The sequence below is a fragment of the Xenopus tropicalis genome, chromosome 5 (genome assembly GCF_000004195.4).
Source record: "Xenopus tropicalis strain Nigerian chromosome 5, UCB_Xtro_10.0, whole genome shotgun sequence".
Taxonomy (NCBI): Eukaryota; Metazoa; Chordata; class Amphibia; order Anura; family Pipidae; genus Xenopus; species Xenopus tropicalis.
Genome location: NC_030681.2, coordinates 74,887,501 through 74,906,287, shown reverse-complemented (window position 1 = coordinate 74,906,287; position 18,787 = coordinate 74,887,501). Strand labels below are relative to the sequence as shown.

At 39.5% G+C, this 18,787-nt stretch overlaps 1 protein-coding gene across 1 annotated transcript; it reads left to right on the top strand.

The window, feature by feature from the left end:
* The first annotated feature begins 5,592 nt into the window (after positions 1–5,592).
* calhm4 (calcium homeostasis modulator family member 4) lies at positions 5,593–16,583 on the top strand. The gene is made up of 2 exons (XM_002938292.5): positions 5,593–6,224; positions 15,814–16,583. Exons 1-2 carry the CDS (start codon positions 5,664–5,666, stop codon positions 16,222–16,224), a joined length of 972 nt encoding a protein of 323 aa, XP_002938338.2. The 5' UTR covers positions 5,593–5,663; the 3' UTR covers positions 16,225–16,583.
* The last annotated feature ends 2,204 nt before the right edge of the window (positions 16,584–18,787 follow it).

The window sequence follows — 18,787 nt, the reverse complement described above, 5'->3', positions numbered from 1 at the left end:
TCCAAATCCTTCAAATCATGTGACTTTTTTTCACATAAACACGGAAGTTGAAAATTTTTCACTGTGTGCCCAGAGTGGGTCTCTTTGACCCCTCCTTATCTTTTGCATATGCAAATTTAGATTTGGTTCAGTATTCAGCCAAAACTTTCACGAAGGATTCAGGGTTCAGCAGAATCCTAGTGAATTTGGTCCATCCCTAATTTTGACTTTATAAATACTAAGGCTGATGCTATGTCATAGTTACAAAGTGATGTTGGCTTGAAAAATGACCAAAATCAATCAAGTTCAACCCCTCCAAACGAATGCCAGTGCACGTATACACACACACTAATACTGACTTTACATAGACTTACAAAGATATATCCATATATACCAACAGGAAAAATGGATGCCGCACTCACAGGTCTTAATGAAAAATAAAGAAGCTTTATTGTGTCAGACTAACGTTTCGGCTGTGTCCACAGCCTTTCTCAAAGTGAACAAACATTACAGCAAACCCACTCATAAACCAAAAAACGGCGCCAAAATTATGTTAATGACGTCATGTGAAGTGTAATTAGTGAAGGCCCACCCCCAAAGTGCAAAAACTACCAAAAGTAAAGAACTAATCAGGGTTACAAAGAAAATAGAGACAAGAGAATAAAACATAAAATTAGAAATACAGAGCAAGAATAGAAGGAGACAAGGAAAAGGGAAAAAGCCACCTGCCATAGCTGAACTGCAACTCACACGCCGTATGAAGTAATTCTTATAAGTGCCAAACGTAGTCCAGGTCTTAACACTTCCACATTATTGTCAGTTATACATTACTCGGGTAAAACCCCGTGTCTGTCTGTAGAGTATCAGACTCAGCCAGGCTAAGGGTCTATAAGTGCGTACCTTGAGTCGTGCCAGGCAATAATGCACACGCGTTGTCATGGTAACCACAACGCTATCGTGCGCTTAAAGAATGTAGCGCCTTATTCCGGGAGGAGTACGCGCCCTGTTAGGGGGCGAGTTAAACCACTGGCTGTATCTTGGGGGTGTTGGTGAGCACAGGGAGCTAATCACCGTTCAGGAAAAATAGAAATTACTGGATAATCAGGCTTACCCCTAATAGGTGGCTTAGTGCAGAGAAGATCGTATAGCCGAATATGACCAGCTTGGGGTTCCGTGGTCGACGATCTTACCACCCTCAGGTGGCTAGACACAAAAATGATCGTGACGTCCACTGGTAGGGAAGTTGAGGTAAACTGTATAAAAAATACCTGCCACGCATCATGGCAGCATACATCATACAGTATATGACCACCAGCATTCATGCAGCCCGCCATTAATCATAGCGGCATGCATGGAGATGGTAATCACTTCTGTTTATTGGACTTAAGCACACACGGCCCCTCTGGTATAGGCATCGATCCGGTAATTAAGCACAATGTTTAAAAATGTTACACAGTAGAGCTATGTAAAAATCGGGCACGGTGATAGTGGGGAGCGAATCAATAATAACTCCAATGATCTTATATAGGACGGGTGTGTCTATTGCCTACAGCGCAGAATAAAGGAAAGTGTAGACAGAAGAACGAATAGAAACAACATAGCATATCTGTAGTTCCAGTCTCAGAGAATGTATGTATTGTAACAAACGGTATGAGGTTATTTGAGAGTTACTAAATTTTGTATATATATATCCATATATATCCATATATACCAATATCTATACTAGTTGTATTTAATAGTAACACAATAGCCTTGGATATTATATTTGTTCGAGAAATCATGAACTGAATCCTAATTTGCATATGCAAATAGGAGGGGTCCAAAAAAAATGCATGTTAAGCATGTGGCGAATAATTTTCAACTTCTGTGGTTATGTGACAAAAAGTAGCTTGATAAAGGGGTCACGTCGCCCCGAAACGTTGCACCTCCGCAATAAAATTCTAAGGGTTTTTCCCTTGTTTATAGCCCTGAGTGCCATTTGCTTTTTTTTGTGGTTATGTGACAAAAAGTCACATGATTTTAAGCAAATAATTCACATTTTAAAAAATGATTTCCTTTTTCTCAGTAATAAATAATAATAAAACAGAACTTTGTACTTGATCCCAACTAAGATACAATTAATCCTATTTGGAGGCAGAACAATCTAGTTAGGTTTATTTAATGTTTAAATGATTTTTTTATAGACTTAAGGTATAGAGATTCAAATAACGGAAAAATCCCTTATACAGAAAACCCCAGGTTCCAAGCATTCTGGAAATAGGTGCTTTTGTTATTCTACCTATGCAGGCAGACACCCAGGTTTGTAACTATGCAGAACTGATGTTTGATCATATTTATTATATACCACTTACATAATTTGTTTTCAGACACAGTAAACATCTCTCAACAGGGAACATATTTACACTGTAAAAAACATGTCCACAAATATCTATTAAGACTATAACCAAATGTGCTTGAGATATGCTTGATTTATAACGAGATTGATTTCATTTCAATAGCAGCTACTGTTGCTAATAAGAATAAGGAGAAAAACAGAAATGAGGAAAAAGGGCAGCCAAAAAGGTTAAGGGAAGAAGAAGTAATTGGGTACAATCAGAGAGGCATACAGACTTGTGGTTTTACTATAACGTGTAATATCAGATAATGTATCAGTTAGCTCTGTGGTTTTACACAAAAGATAAACAAGATAAACACTACAGACCTACATTAGTTATCTATCACTATTTTCTGATGCTATATGCATGGTAGGCATTCAGCATCACTGGCATATTCCTACCATATTTTACATTTTTATTTTTTTTTAAGCATTAACCTTTGCAGTGTCACTTTGCTGGGGAGATATACCATTCTCTTACAGCCTGCCCTAAGGTCTGTGGCAGACGGGGAGACTAGTCGCCCGTGACAAATCTCCCTTGTCGCGGGTGACTAGTCTGCCCGAAAAACCATCCCACCGGCGAGTATGTAAATCACGGAAGTTGCCTTGAGATGAAACTTCGCAGCATATGCCATCCCACCGGCGATTTACATTTGCGCTGGTGGGATGGCATTTCGAGATTAGTCGCCCGCGACAAGGGAGATTTGTCTAATCTCCCCATGTGCCACAGCCCTAATAGAATAATATTTACTACTTCACATTCTCTGGTTGATCAGAGATTTTGTTTTCTTTTTCTGGTCTCTGGTGAGTGCAAATGCTAGAGGCTCTGAAGTGTTTTGAGGTTTCCATGGGTCCCTGAACCACAAGAAAGAACACCCAAGGACACAGCACATGGAGTACAGAATGCCCCAGAGGAAAGGGTGCAGACACACGGAGCTACTAGTAGCAGCTTCTTGTCACGGCTACAAAAAAATAAATGCTGATCATTTAATGATAATTGTCTCTAAGGGGCACATTCATCAAAGTACGAATTCGAATCACGAAATGGGAAAAATTCAAATTAAATACAATAATTTCTGATGATCGGAAATTTCACGAAAATGCTTATGAAAAAATCGTATTAGACATGATAATATCGTAATGGCGTTTCGAAAGTCACAAAATTTTCGTATTCGAACAATCGTAAATGGTGGGAAAACCTTTCTGACTTTGAACCTTCTGTGCATGTTTTTGGAAGCCTCCCATAGGACTCCATGGCACTCTGCAGCTCCAACCCGGCCCAAGGAAAGTCACGATAACGAAGCTTTAATGAATCCGAAACTTTCGTACTCATTTTGACAAATACAATTTTGTTGCGCAAATTGTTGCAAAGTACGAAAAAGTCGCACAACTTAACGAAAAAGTTACAAAAAATATGCATAGTTCGAATACTAATTTTTTGTATTCGGACTCAAACATACTTTGATAAATGTGCCCCTAAGTGTGTTTTATTCTCAGTATTGTCAATGCAGTGTGTTTTCTGGCTTTTAGTAGCTGTGATAAATAGCTGCTACTAATTTACTTAGTAAATTAAGCATTAAATCATTTACAGACTATCATTTGCTGTGCTTTCAGTTGGGCCAATGTACTAAGAAAATGGAATTAATATAATTATATAAATTATATTAAATATAATTAATTAGTTACACATTTATATACCATTAAGAATTTGCTCTAAATTGCTGCACATCCCACATTGATGTTAATGAAAACGGTCTTTTCAAAAAAGAGAGACCAAACACAATGTCTAAGGGTAAGAACCCATGGAGCAGTTCAGTCACCCGTGATAGATCTCTGCTATTGCGGGCGACTAACCACGCTGAAATGGCTTTCCACCAGCAACAACAGTCGATGGTGGAAAGCCCTTCCTATCACTTTGTTTTTCAAAGTCTGCCAAAGTAGTGAGAAGTTGCCTGCAGGAAGAAACCTTGCATGACTTTGGATTACTGAAGCCACGCTAAGGGCTTTCCACTGGCAACTCGTATTGTTGCTGGTGGAAAGCCATTTCAGAGCGGTTAGTCGCCCGCGATAGCAGAGATATGACTGAACCACTCAGTGGGTTCTTACCCTAAAAATAAGATTATACAGCCTCCTGATGGCCTCAGCCCAGTTCTACATTCAAAGGCTGCAGAGGCATATGACAATCTTGGTGCAGTAAGGACTGTTTGACACCCTGAGCCTACTTGCCACCGTGTCACACTGTTGGTGCAAATTCTACCTCTATAGGAGTGATGGGGACTGCTGGATATTCCATGGTTGAATTGGAGATTGTGTTACATTCTGTGGTCCTCACTAAGGGGTGTATTTATTAACATTGGGGACAAACATCACTGGTGATGTTGCCTATAGAAACCAGACCAGAATCAGATCTTTGCTTTTTTTTTTTTCTAATGTACGTAGTGCTCAAAAAACAATGGTCATTCTGTGAGAATATGCTGGAGTGGGGAACACTTTGTGGTTGTAGCATGAGTGCATGGGTCCCTGGACACTGTGTAATGGTGGCCATACATGAACTGACCAAAGTGGTACCTAACTTGCCAAATATTATGACACACAGTGTATGGCCACTTTTCTATAGCGCCAATATTTCTGCCAAACTGCCCCAATGATCTAAACAACAGGAAGTGGAGCAACAGATGCAAATATTCTTTCATTAAAGTTAATACTTGATCCACCAGGATTGCAGCACCTCACTGATTGCCATAAATGCCCTTATGGTCAGGAAGTAATGTCAAAACCGTTCAACCAAACAAGCTCAGCTCTTGTGGTACACTGTGCACTGGGAATAGAAATCCTGGTACAAATGCACAGAAGGAAACTGTTAAACTGGAATAGATTCATTAGAGAGAGCTATTTATTGTAGCTTTGGGTGGATTTTCTCCTCATATAATGAATATATAATTTTTTTTTAAACCTAGTGGCAGACCTGAAATAGTCTAAAATAAAGTTACTAAAACATAAATGGATTTTAATTCTAAAGATATTTTAATATAATATATACTTTTTTGGTGGGAGTCTGCTGATAAGTGTGTGCTCCAACCGGGGATAAGAGTTCACATTAGCTGAGGAAACAATTGGGAGACCCCCTTTCGGTTCCTAGTCAGATTCCTGTACACTAGGCAGTCATTACTATAGGATATGTAGAGGCAGGACGTTGTTAGGAGGCAGAGCTAAGTAAGTTGGCACACCCAGAAAAGCCAGAAAGATCACATAACACAAGGGAACAAGTAAAACAGCAGAGGGGTTGGGCGCGATAACTTTGAGCCCCAAGATGTCCTTACAGCCGATCTTAACATTCCTCAAAAGCAAAGAGTCCATTCTCTTTAACGCAGTTGTTGCCATTCTGACTGTTGGGGGACAACAACTTTTCTCTTTTTTCGCTTTTAGTTGCCCCTGCAGCCCCTCTAAGAACCTCAACTATGGCTTAGCCTTCCTGGGAGTCCCTGCACTGGTGCTGCTCGTTGTGGGTTTTGTGTTCAATGATAACACATGGAGGCTGCTTATGGGCTCCTCGCACAGCCACGCAGTGCAGGAGAGAAGCAGGCAGAGCACTATAATGAAGTACAAGCTCATCTGTTTTGTGATTGGGAACATCACTGGCCGGGCAATGGTGGCTCCCATCACATGGCTAGCCGTGACGCTGCTCAATGGCTCATACTATGTGTGCGCACTGAGTGAGTATGCCGATGTGGAGCAGTATGACATCCTGCGCTCACTTACAGAGGCCGAGCGGAGGCGCTTTCTTGCCCAGTTTCCCTGTGCGCAATTTGTGCCTGCCAACCTCACCAGAGTAAAAGACGAGGTGGTCCTGCAGCTCAAGTACCAGTCCCAGGTGAGCTCTCATTATACATGTATAAAAGATTAGTAACACGGAAATGCTGGGTATTAACCTAATTGCCAAGTATCGCTATTTACTTTCTGACAGGATATTGCGCATAGGTTGCACATATACGCAAGCCAGGGGGTTTAGTGGGGGTGCACTGTGGGTGCTGGGGGTTATCAGTAGTTAAAATCCAAGCTGCTTCTACACAAGCTTCTATATCTATAAATAAATGGAGTGCAGAGCTATTTGAGCCCTGCAATGCCAATCAGTGGGGGTTATTTTGCACTAAACAAACTTTCTGGCCAGTGTTCCCCTGGGCTTTACATATGTACCAGCTGCTACAAGTATACAAAGTTACATAGTTACATAGGGTTGAATAAAGACCAGAGTCCATCAAGTTCAACCCTTCCAAGTAAACCCAGCACACACAACCTATACTTACCTATCTATATACTCACATACAATAACTATATATACAAACATTAATACTAACTGTAGATATTAGTATCATAATAGCCTTGGATACTCATCCAGGCCCCTCTTAAAGGCATTAACAGAATCTGCCATTACAACATCACTAGGAAGGGCATTCCGCAACCTCACTGCCCTCACCGTGAAAAACCCTCTAATGTACTTGTACAGAGTAATCATGTCCCCTCGCAAGAGCCTCTTCTCCAGAGAAAACAAACCCAACCTCGGCAGTCCAACCTCATAGCTTAAATCTTCCACCCCCTTTACCGGTTGTAAAGTATGGCGCTTATTCCTTTAAATCTACAGTTTCTTTTCATTGGGTTATGTCAGCAGTTTTTAAGGTACTCTCATAACCTTAGTAATGCTGTCTCCTGCCCTTTTTTTTTGCACAGTGGCAGAAATGTAGGGGCAGGGCACAGTTATCTGAGGACAAACTGAGGTCCTGAGAAAATTCACTACTGGGGCTAACAAAAACATGTACCCAAGGGCCAATGTGCCAATCTAGGCTTGAATGTGGAATCAGGGGGAGTAGAGAAAATGTCTCCCAGATGCAAAAAATCCCATTCAAAAGGGTATTCACTATTATTGGTTACGAGCAATTTGGTTCACATCTTCAGCTATTAAATGAAACATCTTACTGGTTTGGGAAAATTGTTTTTATTTACAAGGAACATATGTACAGAACATTATTTATATAACAATAATTTGTCAATATAAGCACATGTAGGCTCTGATTGCAAATGACTTATGAAAAAGGCATAACCTTGACAACTGTCATTCATGTAATTCCTTCAGTTTTTATGTGTTAGTGTTCCTACTGCATTTGTTTGGTTGCATTTCTATCCTTGTCATTATCCTTTACTCCATAAAGATAATAAGATAAGTTGGTGCAATTATACATCCCCTTGTGTAAGTGCTCAGACAGGACCACGGCTGTTGCATTCTGCTATTCATTTTGCTGTCAAATCACATGTTGCGCACAGACCAATGTGACCCTTTAAGCCAGAGGTCTCAAGACATTTTGTCCAGGCTCTCCTTTTGTGGTCAAACATGTGGTTAGGCACTCTTTATATGGTAGTAGGAAAAGGGCTGCTCCTGCCATGAGACAAGGATAGAACCTTAGCAGACAGTTACCAGGGGCTGCAAAAAGGCTTATCTGATAACTTTAAGAGCTGAATTTCTATATATTAAAAATGTAGTGATGCAAAAACTAGTGATGCAGCCCCCCTTGATCCATTCTGATGCCAAAAAGGTAAGCATTGAGAGGGTGGGGGTGGTATTGGGGCTGCTGTCTCAGGCTAAGTAAGATCTGGTTTTCACCAAACTTCATCCTAATTGGCCCTCTGGCTGGAACCCTCTTCCGCTCCTTTAGACCTGCTGGGGAGTCAGTTCCAGAGTTTGGGAAGTCCTGCAGTACATTCATTTGGCCATACGTGGACTCATGAGAACATGCAACTTGGCCCAAGTTTGGCAACTTATCACTCAAAGTGCACCTGTCACGATTAGCTTGTCATCCCCTTGGAGATGTGGGCCAATAGAGCCTGCACTCCGGTTGGGCGAAACAATTGTTTTTTTCGAAGAAAAGACAGCCCCCACAGGCGCTAGGCCATGTTACTTGGCGCCCATGCGCATAATGTACATGTGTGTTACGTAGGAGCAATAGATGCGACTTACCAGCCTACAGCACACACATGCGCATAAGGAACGAGATCTGGCAGTTGCTTATAATGTGCATGTCTGTGCCACAACATGGCTGCCCACCCCTGGCGCTTCCACGCTGTGTGGGCAGCCTAACGCTGTCAGGAGTTTTTTTTTTTTTTTTTCAAGAATAGGGGGGACGCAATTTAAGGGTGACAGATGCCCTTTAATGTATGGGGCCTCCCTAGAGGCTTCCCAACAGATATTTGGAGATAATAGGATACAAGGTAGCACTTATCTCTATAGAGTCACAAGGAAATATTTGCAATTTCTGTCAGATTACTGATGTAATTTAAAGTGAAATAGTTTTTTTTTCTCTCAAAGAAACTCAGACCATGTAATTCCAAATCATGTGTCATGTCACATGTCACATCTAAATCCGATCTTCCGCTTGTCATAAAAGTATTTGTAGTGTGAATAAGGCCTAAATGTCTGTACTTTGTTTTGGCTGTTTACTGTATAGATATAAAAAGGTAATATCTTGAGAAGCCTGGAATAGAAACCCAAGACACAGGAGACCTAGCAGTTTAGGAATTACATAACTGTGCCTGTGCATGTTAGGACATGGACCAGAAATTAAGAAACTTCCATATAGATGTATTTAGAAGGCAGCTTACTTAACCCTATATAAGAAGGATGGGTGTGCAGTTGTGAAATAAAGCTACAGATATTCCAGCAAACATTTCTATTTTACTAAGGGACATTTCAGAACTGAACCTGTTTTTGCATATTACATATTTTGCTACACAGTACTTTTAAAGTATCTACATGTTGCAAATGCAGATTTTAACTGATTTCAGTTGTGGCTAAAAAGTATCTTCATTGGCGTTTTCCATAAATCCTCTCTAGTCCATGTCTGTCTGCAAATAATGATAGACATGTCCTAACAGTTCTCCTCAGAAACAATGAGATGAATGTAGCCAATCACAGCTCTGCCTTCACCCTGGGAAAGGTACTTTTTTAAAATTTATATAGCGATGAAACAGCACTTTACAGAGATTATACATCATTCACTGCCCCAGTGGAGCTTACAGACTATTCACACCCATTTACACAAAGTACAGGCAGTTTTGTCAGGAGCCAGTTAAACTGCATGTTTGTTTTTGGAGTGTGGAAACTAAACTTAAGGACCCCATCTCTGCAAGGCAGAAGTTCTACCCACTGAGCTACCACACTGCCAAGAACAGTAACCTGGCAGGTACAAGTAACTTCTCATTGGCTGGAATACTGTACAGCCTGGAAAAGCAGCCAGAAGGAAATGAAATTGCTTGCTGGTGCTAGCAAGATTTATGGAAAATAAAGTGCAGTTTATTTAAAGGAAAAGTAACACTAACATTTTTCAAGTAAAAAATCTATTCTACCCTGCCCCAATAATTTCCCTATGCTGCACACCATTTATTATTTTGAATGCTTTATTAGAAAATACCTGCTAAAACTTGGCTTCCGGTCATTTGAAATAGGGCGATGCAGGGCAGAATTCACTCTGCGACGATCGATTGATCGATCCTAACCTTCCTTCTGTATAGGAAGGAGTTGGGCTAGGATCGATCAATCGATCGCCGCATAGTGGATTCTGTAATTTTTTTGTGTTACTTTTCCTTTAAGGCGCTTTTATTTTATTTTAAAGGTGCAGAATGCATGGCAAAAAAAGTGGATATGGAATATATGGATGTATCTGCACATTTTGGGCCAGTTTTATTTCCTTAAGAAAATGTTATTTTATGGTTTATCACTTGAAAACTTATGGACAAGTTTCACTTTTAGGAGAAAAAACTTTCTCCTAATTCAATTTCAGTTATTTACCATAGACTTCAATAGAGTTTTAATGTAATAAACAGAGTTTTTCCTCACTGAATGGCATGTGGCTGTATAGGACAGTCTTGAACTGAATTAGGAGATAAACTTTTCTAATCTAATTGAAACTGGTCCAAAAGGTTTCCTCAAACTGAATGTTTTTACATTATAAATCATAAAATTATTTTTTCTCATGGAATTGAATCTTTCCTTTTATATAAATATTGTTACTTTTATTGCTTGAGAAGCAAAACTTATGAGTCACCAGTTTTGCTTTTGAATCTTTACCTTACATAATAAATAACTTGTATTGTTTATTTCAGACTTGTGGTTGTAGAGATCCACACCCATAGGTTAAGTATGTTATTGTTCGAGTCTCTCTAAAGATTTTTTGCATGGGGGCTCGGCAGGTTCTCGATACACTGCTGCCCAGAAAGATACTTTTCAAAGGAGCAACAGACAACAATTATCTTGAGCACTTTGGGCAGATTTATCAAAATGAGCTTAATACATAAAAACTCACCCACATTCTATTCATTCCTGTGGGATTACCTTTTACCCCGGGCTGGTGCCCCTGTTCGGAGAGAATAGCACCAGCCCGTGGTAGCTGCGAGCACTTCCTCCTTCCTGCTTTGCGTGTGCGCGCATGCGCAGTAGAGTGAAAAAGCCGAACTTAAACTTATAAAGTCGGCTTTTCACTCTACTGCACATGTGATTGTCCCGGGAATTTGCCGGCAGTGCTAATACGGAAGGAGGAAGTGCTCGCTACAGGTACCCCGGGCTGGTGCAATTTTCTTCTAACAGGGGCACCAGCCCAGGATACAAGGTAAGCAATTAAAGTCACTTGGGGGTGCCTAACATTTTGGCACCCACAAGTGACTTTGCCTTTCCTTGTCCTTTAAGCTCCATGGTTTTGAATAGCCCAAAAAAAGGACTAAGTCCAGGGGCACAGCGAGATATCTGGAACAGTTGCATTTTCTCAGGCAGAGTAAAGCAGATGATCGGCTCTGTGTCCCCTTAATTATCTAAAAGAGCCTGCCTTAGACAAACATTGCAGTCACCTGGCAATCATACACATACTTGTAAGGCAATAGTTGTTTGAATAAGGATCCATATACCTTTTGGGATATTTAAACACACAGAACTTAAAACAGAACATTCCCATGTCTGTTTGGATCAACATGGGGAGAGCTCTGCAGGGGGTCTAAAGGTGGCCATACACTGAAAGATCTGCCCACATTGAGGTCTAGACAATTGGGAGATACAGGTCATGGGGGCGAGGAATGCATCAATGTGCATCTTGTTCTAAATGAATTTTTAAATCAGCCTGATATTGGTTGTGCAGTCCTATCAGAAGGCACCATACATGGACCAATAAGCTGCTGATGCAGTCCATTGGCAGCGTTTATTGGGCTGTACATGGCCAACTTAAGACCCTTGGGTCAGGTGGGTTAGGGATGAAATTTGGGAGACCAATGAGGGTTTAGGTTTGGTGCAGGTGAGACTCTGTTCCTCTGCTCCTGAAGTTTCTGTCTTGGAACCTATGGTCCCTGCAGAAGTAGCACACAGAGCAGAAAGACAGTTTGGGTGCGGGTCCTACAATGGAAACATTTTGTGGGTTATGTGCCGGTTGAGGTGTTGTGGATTAGGGATGGGTGCTGGTAGAATTTTTCCTGAGCTACTTGCAATATAAAATACTTCACAACCAGTGTCCCCAAATTACTTATACAAAACAGTAAAAAACAGTTATAAGGCAGCAAATGAAAACAAAAACAAAAACAGGGAAATGTAGTAAGGAAACAGCATTTTCAGATATAAATCAATACAGAGAACTATTAATACCAAAAAGTGCACTGTAAATAACAAATGTTGCGCATTGAACTTTAGGGGCAACATTCTCTAGGGATTTATTTAGCTTCTTCAACTTAAAAAAGATACAATATTATCAGGTTCAATATCATATAGCTTATTATATGAATTTATTCCTTGCACCTTATAAATTGGCTCTCAATAATGGAGCGCAGAGGCATGTGGCTATCTGCATACAGCTAAACACATTGTGCAGAGTGCAAAAACAGGCCAGTTGCAGCTTTTTTTGCCTATTGCCGCTGCGTTCAGCTGCACAAATAAGCCCTAGTAAGGACAAAATATATTCACTTTGGTTTTCATTTTAAGATATCATGACATCGATCTTAGATGTGGTAACCCACTGGTCATGCCCTTCACTTCTCCTTTGTAATTTAGCTATGATGAAATATATACAGCATTAGAAGCACACTGGCAAACTTGCTTAATAACAGTTACCTCTTAGTTTTCTATCTTAAGGAATGACAATGAAGAGTTTAATTTACCAATTAATTTACCAGAGATACAGCCAAAGAAATATGCCAGGACTAAAAAGTTAATCTCCCTTGGAGAAGAAGATGCATCAGCCATCAGGTGGAAACAATAACCCAAATGTGTGTTACACCTTAAAAAAACAACCTAATAGTAATCAATTACATTATGAAGAGACAATTTTGGCTGCAAATTTATTGTTCAAAACAAAACTAAGCTGTTATAAATTGTTACATATTTGTATAAAAGGACACTATCACTATGTCAAATTGTTCTACATTAATAAATAAAAAAAGTAAATTTAATTTCCATATACTAGCACATTCACCAGATATAAAAATACAGCGAAAAGTAATTAGTCCAAGCTACAAAATAAAATCTACATTCTATATTTCAGGTACATTGTAGTTATTAGTTAGAATGGGATACCTGTCTAACCAGAAATGCTCAGATTGCAGCAATAACCATTCAGTTCTCTTTAAAAGAAAAAACTTCAGCATTAAAGGGATACTGATACTTGCACAAATACTGGAAGTGAAAGGTGCCTTTAAGCAGCAGGTGCAGCAAGTATCAAAGCTATCCCTTTCTTTATCCTGCAGCAGATGCATAATATGCCAACAGTTGCTACCCCATCTAAGTCGACAGGAAGCAATATCACCTGGAAGATATATACAGGTATGGTATCCCTTATCCGGAAACCCGTTATCCAGAAGGTTACGAATTACGGAAAGCCCAACTCCCATAGACTCCATTATAAGCAAATAAATCTAATTTTTAAAAATTATTTCCTTTTTCTCTGTAATAATAAAACAGTACCTTGTACTTGATCCCAACTAAGATATTATTAATCCTTATTGGAGGCAAAACAATCCTATTGGGTTTATTCAATATTTAAATAACTTTTAGTAAACTTAAGTTATGGAGATTCAAATTATGGAAAGATCCCTTATCTGGAAAACCCCAGGTCCCGAGCATTCTGGATAACAGGTCCCATACCTGTACCTTATAACACAAGACTATGCATGGTGCAACCCAAGCTTTATGGAGAACGGGTGAAGCAACTGCAAAGGCATACCAAGGCAGTGTACCTTTGTAACTGCTGAGCAAATTGTACAAACCTCCCTAGTCATTCAGAGACTACATATGTTAAGGTGGGCATTTTCTTAAAAAAAAATTTTGTTTTTGTTTTGAAATTCCTGGGGAAGCACTAGCCATATACCAGTGACGATTGAAACATGTAAAACTTTATTTTCAATGTAGGGAGAGGCATTGTGAACTGTTATGGGTTAGCCAATGCCTTAGTTATGCATAGTGGCTAAGTATTGCTTCTGTTTAGGTAAAGCACAGAATTGTTTAAATGGAGTTTACCTATGTTCAATTAAAGTTGCCAGTATAAATACTGTACATCTGCTTATGGAAAGTCCAAGTTTGTAAGAGAACAGACAGCATCAGTAGCTGGGATAAAAGCTTGCCTAAGTACCAATCAGGGTTGGGCTAAAAAATCCCACATTTTAAACATACCCTCAGAGCAACATTAAAAGGAGAAGGAAAGTCATTTTGGCATTTTACTGCCAATAGATTTGCCACATTAGTGCCACCTAGAACAATATATTTATTCTGCGGAAACCATTAACATACCTGAGTAAACAGCTTTAGAAGCTTTCTCCTTTTGCTTAAGATAGTAGCTGCCATTTTTAGGTAGCTTCCTTCCTGCAGTCTCTAGCTGTCATAGCTGAGATCACACATTCCTAAGCAAGGGGGAGGGAGTTCTTAGCATTCTGGTGAGAGGGGGAGCAGGAAAGGGGTGGAGGGAGCAGGAGAGGGGCGAGAGGAGAGAACTGTGCAGACTCTGGCCCCAGGAATTAAGGATGTTTCTGAGAGAGGAAGTCAGATACTGGAACATCATGTTTACAAAAAAAGAGACAAGAAATCCTGTTTCTTTTGCTAGAGGACTCTGTTCAGCTTTATTGTAAGTGCTTATGGCTGTATTTACATAGACCTTTCTGATAAAGCTTACTTAGTTTTTATCTTTCCTTCTCCTTTAAGTCCATTTATTTTAAACAATGCAATGAATATGGCACAATTGAGACTCTGCCTTGAGAAGTCCATCTACCAAAACTTACTGAACAAGGGGCCATTATTCGGAGAGACATGCAAGATGCCAGTGGTAGAGAGATCTATAGCTAAGATGGAACTAAACATCCATGGAACAACTAGATTCTGGATGCTCTATCTACAGAGTTTGGCTTTATGGAAGTGTGGCAAGAAGAATTTAATTGCTGAAAAACTCATATTTAATCTTGCCGGGAGCATTTAAATGCATGTAGTAGACACAGTAAACGTAAAAAAAAGTTCAGAAAATTTAACTTTTTGGCTTTAGCACAAAATGCTTTGGCAGAAAGCAAGGACTGTTCATTATGGTGGTGTGGTGGTGGTGGTGTCATCATATGCTTTTCACAGGCAGGAACTGGAAAAATGGCAGTGGGCAATATGCATGGAGCTACATACACCTGAGACTGGGGCAGAAGTTCACATTTTAAAAGCACATTAACCCTAAACATAATGACCCTGACTGAATAGCCCATTGGAAGCCTAGACTAGTGCCAGGCCAAGTAGTAAGTGCTTCCAAGGTAAGCTGCCGATTGCAGAAACCTCCCCCTAGCAGCAGACAGAAGAGGTATGTGCCTAGCCTCCCCCTAACATTGCACCCTAGGCACATGCCTCTTCTGCCTACCCCTAGAATCTGGCCTGGCCTAGGCCTCAGTCCAATCAAGTATCTGCTTGCTGTTCGCCAATGCTCCCCACTTAACCAAGCAGAGTTTGAGCATTTTTGCAAATCAGAATACACCCCAAATTGTATAAGTCAGATTTGACTTAGAGGCATGAATACTTATGCAACTAAGAAATTTCTTCTTTGTTGTTTAAGCTGTTTTAAGTTTTCGGTCACAATAAAAATCATTTTACACCTTGTGGTGTTAAGTTTGTGATCAAATGATGAAAAACTCAAGTAGATCTAATTCCAAACAAAACAAAGATGCTATTTTCCACTAGTGCATTGCAAATTGTTGATGCCGCTATGCATTATTTAAGGCAGCACAACTCACAACTAGAAAAAAATGTTTGATTGAGGAACACAAATATAAATTCTTAAATATATAAATGATAGTTTCCCTTTATTTTAAAAAGCTTACATCTGATTAAATGTTTTATAAGGAATCCTGATAAATCAAGGAATATTTTAAATCTGAAGTAGATTCTTGTTTAAGAAACTGGTTTCAAGTTTTTTTTTTTCTTTTAGGTGGCTGGATGGATTTTGGTTGCAGTTGTAACCATTTCTATATTTATAACCCTCTGTATAGCCAGATGTTGCTCTCCTCTAACATTTCTGCATCTTAAGTACTGGACCAGCTATGTGAATAATGAACAGATACTATTTGAGCAAGCAACAGACCAGCACTCCAAAATCTATGCTTTACTAAACATCAAGAAGTTCTTTGGCTTCTCACCTGGAAGTAAGAACATCAAAGAAATCCGTGTCCCCTCTCGCTGGGACTGGAGAATGATCTCTGGACTTGATCTTTTGAAAACCATTGATGACGAGCATTGCCATTACAGTCTTCTCCATCAATGGGCTGACCTAGATCCTGCAGATGGGAAATTAATTCACATTGATGTAGAAAACAGCCCTGGCTCAGATTCACTTTCCTAAGCCTCGCCTTTTCACAGGTTGACAGGTCAAGTGATTTGCGTATGTCCTGAGATTTGCACAGTTTTTAGGTTTAGACATTTTTTTCTAATTTCTTTTAAATAAAATGTATAAAGAACTACAGAAAAGCACCAAGTTAACACTTGACATTATTTATTGGTTTCATACCCTAAATGCACAAGTTGTATTTTATCTTCTAACAGGGCCGCAAGTGCTCTAGGTCAGTGCTACTAATGTTTTCACATGCAGCAGGCTCATTTTTTTGCCATGTCCAGGAAAAAATACATGTAAGTGTTGTCATGGAAAGAAGTCTTTTGAGTTCTTGACTAGACTGAGGGCCATAAAAATTCCTTGGAGGGCCACATTATTTTGTCTGCTGTCTTCTAGTTTTACACCCTTGCTCTTGTTGATAATTATTAAAACTAGAATACAGTGAATGTTAAAAGAGAAGGTAATCATCAACGGTTAGGAATCTAGGACATGTGAGTAGAGTGTAGATTACTCACTGTGAAGTTCTCTAAAAAAGAAACAATTGGACCACTTCTACAGAACATGCTCATCAGGCCGTAGCCCCAGATGGAAATGATGGCAGTGGAAACAAAGATGGCACATTCTGCAAAATGAATGCTGACCTAGTGCATTTTTGAAAGAAGAGGGGTCCCAGTTTAAATATTAGAATGACTTGTGGGGCCCCTAACAAATTGGCATTGCTGCATTTTGGAGCTTTCTGGTTCTGGATAATAGATCCTCATACCTATACATGTAAAGAATTAATTTTCTTTAGTATATCTTTTGATGCCAGTACATAACACTTGTTATGTATTCACTAGTACGCCAAATGATCCTGTTTCTGTGTTGTGATTATGCAATAACCTCCTCATACCCACTCATATCTAAGTACTGGGCTTCATCGTGGCTACAGCACTGTGCCTAGAACCTTGCACTTAATTCAGCACATGGTGCAAGAACAGTTGGCTGCATTGAAATACCCAGAGGCAAGTTCTCTGTAACTGAGCACTAAGGAGCACAATTTTGTGCCCTTATGTCCAGGGAAATGATATCATATGTCACTTTAAAATAGTTACTTAAAGGACAAGAAAAGCCTCAGTTCTACTAGGGGTTGCAATTTATTAGGCCTATAATTGCTTACATTATACCCAGGCCAGCATTCCTTTTCTTTACACAGTTCTCTAGCCCAGGGTTTTGTTCAGCATTGCCACCATCTTTCCTAATCTATATAGGTATTCCCTGCAGTTCAGGCTCGGCCTATGCAAAGCACTGAATTATTCCAGAGACTTCTGTATTGTGGCAAGCCTGACAATAACAATCTAACAATATGATCATATTTCTTCACAGTGCTCATATATATATATATATACCTTAAACAATACTGTCACCGCACTCATCCATAACGTGAACCCCGGTGCATATATATATAGTATATATATATATATAGTTTGTCTCAAACATTACACAATATAGATGTAGTTACAATTAGTTGTTTGCCCACTTCAATAGCTAGCACATAGGCAATGTAGAGGAAGAGAAATCTTGCAGAAGGACAAAGGAGATTAAAGAAAATAAATCCTAAATCGTCCATAAAACTCTCTCAGTTAAGCCATAACAAGATGCAAGGGGATTCTCCATTGGGAATGAACCCTACTAGCACAATGATGTTAATCTTGGGGTTATCAAATACAATTACATTACTATGCAGTTTCTGACTTGTTACATTACACTTTAAATATTTTTAAATATTATCATCCTTGAATATTCTAGATTACATCTCACAGCATACTTTAATGACTACAGCTCATTGCATTTTGTAACGTGCAATAAAATTGGGGTATGCAGATGTAATCCAACAACATTTAATTAGAGCAACTTTGCTGTGGAAGGTTCACGTTCCTTTCACATAAAGCTACTGCATTAAATTATGTGAACACCAGGTGTTATCTGGTCATCAACTGTACAAAGTCTGACTAAAGCTTGTCTGCATATTATAATTAGTGCATTAACCCACTCTACCTATTGAACTTAGCACTATAACCCACTCTGCATATTACACTTAGTACATTAACCCATTCTGCATATTATAATTTGCACATTAACCCACACTACTTGTTACACTTAAGTTATTAATACGCCAATCTGCACATTTGATGTAGCACTATATTAAGTGTAATAGGCACACCCCCTACCGTTTTGCCTTGGCGGAAGGCAGACAGAACAGAACATTACTGATACAGGCGCAACTCTTCCTCAGTTGAGCAGAAAAGCATTAGGAGACACTTCCTGACACAGAGGGCTCTCCTGTTACACATTCAAGATATTATCAGAGTTAATTTGCTGTTATGCTAATTAAACTTCCTTAAATGGCAGCTTTTAGTTTCTGTAGATTTCTGTTATCAACACTTCTAGTGTTCTTCTAGTCCATCTTTAGCTATGGCATATATGAGAGAGTATGCAGAAGGCATACAGTATAAGAGACTTACCAGGAAAGAGTATCTGAACTGAACAACAGGAACTGACTGGGCCAGAATGCAAATGAATTTCTGGGCAGTGA